An 11,592-nucleotide genomic window follows, 5' to 3' on the forward strand; every position below is an offset into this window, starting at 1 on the left:
TGAAAAACACATGAATTAAAGCAGGGTAACAACAAACAGGGTAACAAGCAAAGCATAAAGCAGGAAAAAACAAATATATATATATACACTATATTACCAAAAGTACTCGCTCACCTGCCTTTACTCATACTATGAACTGAAGTGCCATCCCATTCCTAACCCATAGAGTTCAATATGATGTCGGTCCACCTTTTGCAGCTATTACAGCTTCAACTCTTCTGGGAAGACTGTCCACAAGGTTGAGGAGAGTGTTTATAGGAATTTTTGACCATTCTTCCAAAAGCGCATTGGTGAGGTCACACACTGATGTTGGTCGAGAAGGCCTGGCTCTCAGTCTCCGCTCTAATTCATCCCAAAGGTGTTCTATCGGGTTCAGGTCAGGACTCTGTGCAGGCCAGTCAAGTTCATCCACACCAGACTCTGTCTTCCATGTCTTTATGGACCTTGCTTTGTGCACTGGTGCACAGTCATGTTGGAAGAGGAAGGGGCCCGCTCCAAACTGTTCCCACAAGGTTGGGAGCATGGAATTGTCCAAAATGTTTTGGTATCCTGAAGCATTCAAAGTTCCTTTCACTGGAACTAAGGGGCCAAGCCCAGCTCCTGAAAAACAACCCCACACCATAATTCCTCCTCCACCAAATTTCACGGTCGGCACAATGCAGTCTGAAATGTACCGTTCTCATGGCAACCTCCAAACCCAGACTCGTCCATCAGATTGCCAGATGGAAAAGCGTGATTCATCACTCCAGAGAACGCGTCTCCACTGCTCTAGAGGCCAGTGGCGGCGTGCTTTACACCATTGCATCCGACGCTTTGCATTGCACTTGGTGATGTGTGGCTTGGCTGCAGCTGCTCGGCCATGGAAACCCATTCCATGAAGCTCTCTGCGTACTGTACTTGGGCTAATCTGAAGGTCACATGAAGTTTGTAGCTCTGTAGCAATTGACTGTGCAGAAAGTCGGCGACCTCTTTGCACTATGCGCTTCAGCATCCGCTGACCCCTCTCCGTCACTTTACGTGGCCTACCACTTCGTGGCTGAGTTGCTGTTGTTCCCAAACGCTTCCATTTTGTTATAATAGAGCTGACAGTTGACTGTGGAATATTTAGGAGCGAGGAAATTTCACGACTGGATTTGTTGCACAGGTGGCATCCTATGACAGTTCCACGCTGGAATTCACTGAGCTCCTGAGAGCGGCCCATTCTTTCACAAATGTCTTGTTTCACAGTCTGCATGCCTGAGTGCTTGATTTTATACACCTGTGGCCAGGCCAAGTGATTAGGACACCTGATTCTGATCATTTGAATGGGTGAGCGAATACTTTTGGTAATATAGTGTATGTATAGATAGATATAGATATAGATATAGTACTAAAAAAAACAAGTTCTGAAATTTCACCTTTGTTTCAGCTTCAATTTTTGGAACAGCCATGTGGATTTCATGTGTTTTGTTTTGTTTTGTTTTGTTTTTTACTAATTCACTGAATGTAATCTACAACAGAGTTGGTGTAAATTGCATACCTAAAAATACCAAAAAGTATTATTAAAAAAAGTATTACATTATATATTTTTCTCAACATTAACCATAAAACATTATATGTACATTTTTTGTACCAATCTGCCACAAGTTCTTTGTTCAAGAAAAAGAAAATAAACTTGATTTATTTGAACCAGCTACCCTGTAGTTAACTAGCCGGCAGTCCAGGGGCCTCCAGAGGTCTTAGGCCTTCCAGTCATGCTTTTTCTTTGCTGGTGGTGTATGTAGACGATCATGCAGATGTAGTAATTTGTAAAGCTCAGCTTGACATGGGAAATGGATGTAGCTCTACATCAAATTTGATTTATGCACATTAGCTGCTTATTATGCCAAGTTACTGCATGCTTGAGTGTGTGCGCAACCCTGCTGTGGGCTTTAATTTACAAGCGGCCAAAAAATATTAACCACATTGATACTGTTCTTCAAAATGAGCCTCATCTAAAAACCAAACTGAACTTAAAATAAGTAGTTAAAATGAATAATTAAAATTGGAGACATCACAATTTTATAGGAAGAGACCAATCCTTAGTAGCGTGCAGAGGATTCTTGTTGTAAATTGAGGAGTAAGGATTGCAATATTTATTCAGCATCATCCCTAAAGTGTGTTGCATTGAAAAAAGGTTCAAATACAACCAGTGCTGCACTGGCTTCATTGGAAGTCAAGAGAGGATTTTTTATGGACTGGACTGTCATTTTTGCCAAAGATGATGATTGGCTTGTGAGTGGCTATCTGTTCCCCTGAGCTATTTCATTAGATCTGGAGGGCAACTCAGCCCCTATTTTGGCCACGCTGCAGTCCTCATAGCCGTCCCTGTCCAAGTGCTCTCCACCCTGGGACTTCTCACCACAGAAACTGTTGGGTTGCACTCACATGGCAAAGGAGTGGCAAACACACATTCAAACTGAAGTTTATTTGGGATTTATACAGTGAATGCGCAAAGTATTGGGGACATCTTCCTACTATTGTGTTGCAGCCACTTCTGTATAACTTGCATTTGCTTATTTCTAAATCTCCTCTTTTATAATTTGTATGGGTTTAATTAGAGAAATGAGTGAGAGGTAATGGCTTTCACCTAGTTTCACCTCATCCATGAAAAGAAAGGTGCAAATATTCCCAATATTGTGTAAATTTAGTGTGTATTATAGATGAACAAGACACAGTACACTCATTTAAACAAGACTATGCAGTTTTAGCTTTTTGTAGGTATTGAGAGCAATTTGACAAATTATAACCCCAACAATTATACCGATTTTTTTTCAAAGGAGGGCCTAGAGTCACTGACATCACTGACATCACTCCACTGTCTTTGTTACTGTAATTCATGGACGTGTTCTTTCTAAAAGCATGGTAATCCTATGACTTTGTAACCTCATAACATGTTTATTTTTTGTGAGTTTAGAATTAAAAACCAGAGAAACAATACTTTTATTAGCTCCACCCCGCTGAAGGCTGACCAGAGAATTGGGATGTTTTCTCCCATAAAGTGCAAGGCAAAAACACTTCCTAGGATTTGACGTGGTAAATGCCAAGCATTCCAACTCCATGGCTTTTTACAGAGATCTTGGTGGCTAAAAAGATGCGTTATGGGTCAAACGTTGTTTTAGAGTTACCCGTCACTTTAAATTCATTTAAGGCTGTTCCTGAACTTGTGCTTCTTGTGCCTCTTTGTGCTTCTTCTGGCAGACGAGCTGTGGCTGTGCATACCCAACGAAAACCAGCCAATCTGCTGGTTGGCTTGCATAGTAAACCGGTGCTGCACTGGCTTCAACTTACAACTTTGAGTAAAGATTAATTTGTGTTTGACTGTGCAAACCAAGACATTATCAACACATTAAGTACCTGTAAGCAGTAAGGTACTTAAGTTGCTTTTTTTGTTAATTCATCTTAAAACCAACTCAGACGCCATTTTACTGTGTTTTGCTCTAAATGTTGAGGGCACAGTTCCAGCAAATGCACATCCAGCCTGAGTGAACGATGTCCCGGGCCCTCTGTGGCCATGTTGTGTCTCGCCTAGTAAGCTTTTGGCTTAATTAAGCGAGGACAGAAAATGTATTGTTTGTCACATTGATTAGTGTGACAAAATCCCTTTAAACAGAAATTAGGGAGAAATTCATCTGATTAATAACACATTACAGCATAATTACATTATACTTTCAGATTAAATTCAAGTAAACCTCGTGGTTTTCTCCTGTCACAATTGATTTCTTCCCGTTCACCTGGATAATGAATCCGCTAATGAGCATCTGCAAATACAGTATTGTTCTCCCTGTGTGCACTCACACTTTGTGCTCTTTGATGAGGACTGAGCAAAATTATAAAGTAAAAACTTGTGGGAATTTGCTTGTGTGTATGAAGACAATAATGCCATTTTCTGCATGTGAGAGTGATCATGTGGTGGTGCAGATGTCCATGGAAAGAGACACTGCTGAATGGCCATCTCGATTATCCTGTGGTGCCTGTCCATGTCCCTCCATCATAGACCAGAGAGACACAACAGGCCTCCTTAAATTAATGAGGTCCCACTCCAAACAGCCTTCCCCTAGACCTTTCTTCTTGTGGGGCTGCTTTCTCACCCCTGTAGGGCCTGGTGTTGTCATCTGTGTATGCTGACGGGAAAACAATTGTCAAATCACAGTTTGTTTGATCTGTGAAGTTACGGCATGTCTGGCCAATCCTCTGTGCTTTTTGTCATGCTATCAAACTATTTGATCAAAGTCTGGAAGCTGTATTGAATAATGAATGCCTGGGATTGTTGTTTTCCACCTTTGCCAGATTAATCAGAGCCATGGTACGCTGCCATTTGCCTGTTTGCACTTGCTGAGGCAACTCATGGAGAAAATGGCAAGGCCGGCTCAGCCAAACTCGCTTCTCCAACTCTGTGTATTTCGCAGTCGCATGACACGGCCAGCGTCCGTTACCGTAAGACTTTTTCAGGCCAAGAAGGAAATCACATCCAGGTTCAGAGTCTGGAGCAAGTTCAGTGCTGGCTGGTGTGATGATGGAGCCACAGCAAAAAGTTCTTGAATATCAAATTTTAATTAGCCCTCTTGCCTGCAATTTTTCTTAACAACAGTTATATATTATAGTTCATTTAGTCCTTTTTTATATATACACGATAAGAATAAAACACTTGAGAAATGTTAGCTTATTTGTCTGAATAAAATTCTCCTCCCTATGAGTTTAACATAGTAAAAAAAATCACCCCTGAAGAAACCTGCACAGCCAGCCCATGCTGCTCCATCTCAAACCATGGAAACATTTACCTTAAAAAGATCCATGGCATTAATATGTATATATCACAGAATATGCTAGCTATTGCCCCAACTAATATTGATTGAGTACACTGAGGGCAGTCTATTTTATGTACCTTTTTCGGTAACACTTTATAATAACTATCCTTTATAAACAGTTAATAGATCATTCACAAATTATCTGTTAAGATATTAATAATCACTTATTAACAGTTAGTTAACTATTTACTAACTCTTTGGTAATTATTAAGAAACTCTCTTATTATTAGTTAACAGATCATGAACAAGTTATTAATAAATGACTTGTTAACTATTTGTTAATAATTAGAAACTTACTAAGAGTAAAAACTGTGAATGCCTTAAAAATAGTCAATAGATCCAGAACAAGCTATTGGTAAACAACTTGTTAACTATTTGTTAATAATTGATAAACAACTTATTAAGAGTAAACATACTATGCAGCGTATGTCTTATAACTAGATAATAGATTATGAACAAGCTATTAGTAAATGACTTGTTAACTATGTGTTAATAATTGGTAACAACTCAATAAAAGTGAACCAGATATGCTGCCACCTGCCTTATACCTAGTTAATAGGTCATGAACAAGCTGTTAGTTAACTACTCAAAAGCATGTTTAACTGAGTAACAAATTATTATTTTAGGATTAGTAAATACATTTGTTAATACCATGTTTGAGTTATAGATGTTATTGGGACGTTATTCTAAAGTTGCAACTATTCCTCATTTATTAACATTTATGAAGGTTATTTTGTGTTAATGAATTGTTAATTAATTATCAACAACTACTTTATAAATTATCAGTTAATGTATTTGTTAATACCATGTTTATGAGTTACAGGCATTATTTGGACGTTATTCTAAAGTTGCAACTATTCCTCATTTACCAACATGTACTAACATGTACTAACAATGTGTTGACCTTGTTACACCCATTTACTGTTATAGATGCTGTATTTTACCAAAGAAGCACCACAGATGAAATTGTGAGCACTGTGTTTAATATTTATAAACATTAAAACAAGAATCAAGGAGAAACCACAGGGCATGACGATAAGCCCGCCACTCATCGCTGATTATCACAGATCCCACCCTGACATGGAGCTATGAGTGGGATGAGCTCTCTCCTGGTTCTCCTCTCCACCAAGCGCAGTACAGGCTTTCTCCTACTATGGCTCACACCCAGCATCCCAAACACCCACTTCCTCCTCTTCCAGCCACCAGCCATTCGTCCACGTCCATACTGTTGATAGATACAACATATTTAATTTATTTCTATGATTTATTAATTTGTAGAGGGCAGATTAAAAAATGCATGAACTGTCACATGAATCTCATAATCCATAATTTTCTAGACAAACTATGTGGAGTTATACTTTGAACAATTAAAATGAATGGTCATTTAAACTGTAATTTGCATTGAGATCTGGCCAACAGTGCTTACCTTTCTTTTATGTCTAAAGTGGCTCTCATCAATAGCCACAAACTGCCTCCGTCCCCCGATGCACTGGCCTCTTCTTAGCATGTATTCATCCATTGCATTAATACAAACATCTCGCAGCTTTTGAGCCATCTTGGATAAGGTTGCTGAGCTACCAGAAATGTCGTCCGCAATCATGTCCACTTGGCGTAGACGCAGGCCTTGTGCAAATCTGACAGAACAAGGAAATTACTTATTAGCACAGTTTCAGTTTTGGTTTGGGGGTGTTACTAGTATACTATAGATCTACTGATTGAAAATACTTTAGGAGAGTTTATAAAGACCTCTACCAATGAATTGGAGTCTAATAAAACTGTAGGCTATTTGTAAAATTCAATTATCTTACTTGCCAGAGCCTATAGAAAGGAGAGCCAATAGCTGCCATTGATTGCAGTATGTCAGAAAGCAGCATGTTTTGATGTAGTTATCATATAAAATTTATTTTTGATTGGTTGGCTGTGTTTGTGTTTGTGTGTGTGTGTGTGTGTGTGTGTGGGTGGGTGGGGGTGGGGTGGCAGTTTTAAGGCACATCTATAATAATAATCATCATCATTATTATTATAATGATAATTATTATTATCACTCAAGTCAGGAAATGCTCCTTAAACTATTATCTAAAGCTTTTGTACACCTACATAGTCTGCACAAATTGTTGGACACAGCTATACACAGTTATGTGTGTATTTTTCTTGATAGATTAACCCTATCCAGAATAAGCTGAATTCATTTAAAGTCTAAGTGTTTAGGCCCAATGTCAACTTACCTGTACACAAAGCGCATCCAGTTGAAGAGGGAGACTTTTGACTTGCTGAAGATGGACTTGTGTCTAACTGACCTCTTCAGTTTTCTCCCTCTGTGGCTGCGATGCTGGCAAACCCTGAAAATAAATAAATAAATAAATAAAATAAAAATAAGATTGACAGGGACAAGTTGCTCATAGAGGTAGAAAGTTAGCTAGGCCTACCAAGTAATGCTATATTTATAAACAAGATATTAATTATCAGAAACACATGGGTGCTCTTGCTAATTCAATTTACTGTATTTTCATTTTGAGCCAAAATGGGGAGAGTTTTATTGTGGTTTCATTTGAATTCTGAGCCAAAGTATGTTCTCATTACAAACAATAGAAATTAACTTACCATGCATAGTTGTCAATACAAGCCGATTCCTTCATTTCCATCTTGAGCTTGCATTCTTTGCATTTCATTTTTCTTTTTAGAAGCTTTTTCTTTTGAAGCCACTTGATCATTTCTTTGTGTCTTCTTTTAGATGTAGTACTGCATTCAACAGGCCCTCCCTCTTAGCTCACTGGCTAAACCAGGCATTTTTATAGGATCTGTGACTGGATGCCGACAGGTTTGATTAACCTTTTCTCCTCTACTTTATGTTATTTATTCTAAATATCCCGCCAAGTAATGGGATTTCATGGAGCAGTTGTGATTGGACGATCAAGAAAAGAGGGCGGGCTTTATAGGTCACCTGCTCAGCGTCGCGCACCAAGTTCAAGGCGCTTGTTTCCGTTCGCCTACTCACTCACCCGCCTGAATACGCGGTCAGGAAAAGTGTTGCTCCAATGGCCGCGACAGGGACAAAGAGGAAGAAAACTGCAGCAACAAATGTTAGGATGGCGAACACTGCAGCTGCAGCAATGGATGACAATCATGACGGTAGGTATGGTATGATTTTAGTGAGACATGCAGATATTTTCACTTGGGCAGGCATACTCGTGTTAGTTTACAAGCTAACGTTAGCTAGCTGGAAATATTAGCCTAACATGCTGTGCGCATATCGCGTCTTTTGCGAGCACACTCTTTGTAAGGTAGGCACGACAGAGGCGCACCCTTCAAAGCCGTGCGCCTAAGCCAAGCTTTTTGTTTTTTGTTTATTTTCCCTTTCTTTTTTTCCCCCTGCTAGCCTACTAGCATTAATTTTAGCAGCTAGCATTACCCTTGTAACTGCAATTCAAAGGCTTATGTGTGTGCACGTGCATGCGTGCTCGCTTAGATATATATGTCTGTTACATGTACTATTAATGAGCTGGGCAATTGTAGAAATCAAGAGACTTAGGCAAATATATTTTCTCAAGTCAGTCAACTTCACATAATAGGCCACTCTTCATGGTAGTGGTGGAAAACAGCCAAAATAGTGTTGTCAATTCTGCGGGTCAATGCTTTTATCACAGAACTATGGCTTTTACTTAATACTATGGGGTCTACAATCACTGCACCTCCTTTTAATCCACCAACTGGAATTGGGAAGTGGAATTCCGTTCCACTGGGTAATGGGTTCTCGTGTTGCTGGTACCAACTGCTTCAGAACACATTTGCGTCTATGTTGTGCGCACTTAGACTCTTAAAATAACAGTGATACACTGAGCCATTTATTTGCCGCCTGAGACCAGGCTTTTGCTGGTCAAAGGTGTAAATGCTCTTAGCTAGAGTGGGCAATGCACAAGACAGTAATGCGGCAGGAATGCAAAGACAATTGCTAAGCTTAATTACTTTTAGTTTCTTCAGTTCCGATTCTGACATTTTTCACATGAATGAATAAAATATACCATTTCAGTTTAATTGCTATAATGTACAAAAAAATAAAATGATACATACAGTAAACAACTAAATTTTTACTTGTAGAAAAAATGTGTAGATAATATGCAGTCCTGATTATTCTTTGTATATTTCCTAAGCTATTTAGCTTTTATGATTGGAACTTTTTTTGTTTGTTCCAAGAAATTGGTCTAAGTAAGTAACACATACCTGTGTGAAAAGATATTTGCACACCTGACAGTGTTGCATGGGTTTTCACTTAGTTTTATGATTGTCACTTAACTATTTATATTGTGTTTTTGATACAGATGCTGGAGGGACAATTGACTCGTCCTCTGATGATGCATCATGCTCCTCCGACTCCTCTTTGTCCTCTTCATTTTCTGAGTCATCGTCATCAAGCTCTTCATCCTCATCAACCGATTCAGACAATGAAAGAAAATCCAAGAAAAGAAGCGAGAAGAAAAAGAGGGGCCACCACCATAAGAAAGACAAGAGGGACTACCACCACAAGAAGAACAAGAAGGAAAAGAAGAAGATGAAAGGGAAGAGAAAGTGCCAATATAGCAGACAGAGAGGTAAATGTAACGAGAGGAGGGCAGTTAGGCTGTTGCCTTTCATCGAAATTCACTGTTTTGACCCCAATATAGGTTCTTGTTTGATACGTGTACATCCGCTGAGATTATTTGTTTATTTATCTTGGGAGTCTTGTGCATGTGTTTGTTTAATACAAAATACAAGCCAGCAGCTAACACTAGCAGCTAGTGGAGATCCGGACTATTAACACTGAAACACTCTAAAAACGTATGTTCAAACTCTCAAACGCTTCGTATGGTATAATCAGAGTTTCTTTTGTGCTAGCTGAGCTAATAAATCATCAATAGTCCCAATGTAGCACTGTTCACAATCCAGAGATAGTCCTGGGTAGTAAGGGGATTGGGGGGCATATCTGGATCCGCCCTTTTTGCTCTGTGCCTACCCCACCCACACAGTCCTCTCACCTTTTTCACCCAGTTTGCATGTCTTGTGTGTGTGTGTGTGTGTGTGTGCGCCTGTGTCTGTATACTGCTTGTATATTTGTTTTATTGAATCAGATTTCTTCGTTTCAGCACGTCATCCCAAAGAGGCCATCAAGAGGTACCAGAAAGTCCTTAAGGCATACAAGAAGGGAAGAAAGCTGAGTGCAGCATACAGAATGGTCGGTGTCGACCCAGACACCGTCGTTGCCAGTGCCCCAATGTGTGAGCTGTATGTGGTACAGAGAGCTGCTGGGTGCTTACACACCACAGCAACAACTGCAAGACTTTGCAAAACAATGTTTGGAAGTTTTGATCAATGATCCAGACCTTTTGAGGGATGTTGAAAATCAGAAGAAAAAAGGGAAACTGATTCCTCTGTGTAAGAGAGCTTAGGGGTAACTTCCCCAGGGCCAGGTTGGTCATTTAGAGATGGGATGGTGCCCGAGAGCAGTGGTTCTCAACTTTTGTCTTGTTGTTTGTGACTTTAGTTTGACTGTTAGAAGTTAATGAGTTTAAATATATCCACGAATGATGTCATCAGGGGACACAGAATCCTTGTGTGTGATATCACTGGAGCACATATTCAACTCATTAAAGGTGCTCTAAATGGTTTTAAATATTTGTTTCTTTTTCTTTTTTTATGCAAGTTAAATAGGTCTCCATTTTGGCAGCCATCACTGATTATAGAGTGGTTTGTCGGTAACATGGGCCCTCTGCGCTGCAGTCAACAGATTAGGCATTTTCTACTATCCTGTTCCCTCTCCTGTCTAAATAGGGGAGAGAATTGTTCTTTCTGTTGACTGCAAAGCAGAGGGACTGGGAGATCGACATTACTGACCAACCACTCAGTATCAATGATGGCCCTCAGAATGTAGAGTTATTTAAAACTTTAATGATTTAGAGCCTTGGAATAAGTAAAGACAACATGTCCAAACCTTAAGTTCTTAAGCTGTTGCTTTGTTTTTACAGTATCATGTCCTCTTGATTGGAGAGAATAGCAAGTTGCTTGGTTTGAGACATTTTTGTTCACCATTTATAGAGCACAATATTATATTTATTTATTTATTTGGGGTTACCATCCCCAGACTAAAATGTTGAGGATTTCAGGACCAGTGTTGAGGATGAGCAAATGTTGAACATTTCAGAACCAGTGGTTTCTCCTTGATTCTTGTTTTAATGTTTATAAATATTAAACACAGTGCTCACAATTTCATCTGTGGTGCTTCTTTGGTAAAATACAGCATCTATAACAGTAAATGGGTGTAACAAGGTCAACACATTGTTAGTACATGTTAGTACATGTTGGTAAATGAGGAATAGTTGCAACTTTAGAATAACGTCCAAATAATGCCTGTAACTCATAAACATGGTATTAACAAATACATTAACTGATAATTTATAAAGTAGTTGTTGATAATTAATTAACAGTTCATTAACACAAAATAACCTTCATAAATGTTAATAAATGAGGAATAGTTGCAACTTTAGAATAACGTCCCAATAACATCTATAACTCAAACATGGTATTAACAAATGTATTTACTGATCTTAAAATAATAATTTGTTACTCAGTTAAACATGCTTTTGAGTAGTTAACTAACAGCTTGTTCATGACCTATTAACTAGGTATAAGGCAGGTGGCAGCATATCTGGTTCACTTTTATTGAGTTGTTACCAATTATTAACACATAGTTAACAAGTCATTTACTAATAGTTTGTTCATAATCTATTATCTAGTT

At 38.9% G+C, this 11,592-nt stretch overlaps 1 protein-coding gene across 1 annotated transcript; it reads left to right on the forward strand.

The window, feature by feature from the left end:
* Positions 1 to 7,836: 7,836 nt before the first annotated feature.
* Positions 7,837 to 10,253, forward strand: LOC115375584 (ADP-ribosylation factor-like protein 6-interacting protein 4). Its single transcript, XM_030075031.1, has 3 exons — positions 7,837 to 7,955; positions 9,143 to 9,412; positions 9,944 to 10,253. The coding sequence occupies exons 1-3, from the start codon at positions 7,862 to 7,864 to the stop codon at positions 10,171 to 10,173; spliced, it is 594 nt and encodes a 197-aa protein (XP_029930891.1). The 5' UTR covers positions 7,837 to 7,861; the 3' UTR covers positions 10,174 to 10,253.
* The last annotated feature ends 1,339 nt before the right edge of the window (positions 10,254 to 11,592 follow it).

The sequence above is a fragment of the Myripristis murdjan genome, chromosome 17, assembly GCF_902150065.1.
Source record: "Myripristis murdjan chromosome 17, fMyrMur1.1, whole genome shotgun sequence".
In the NCBI taxonomy this organism is placed as follows: domain Eukaryota; kingdom Metazoa; phylum Chordata; class Actinopteri; order Holocentriformes; family Holocentridae; genus Myripristis; species Myripristis murdjan.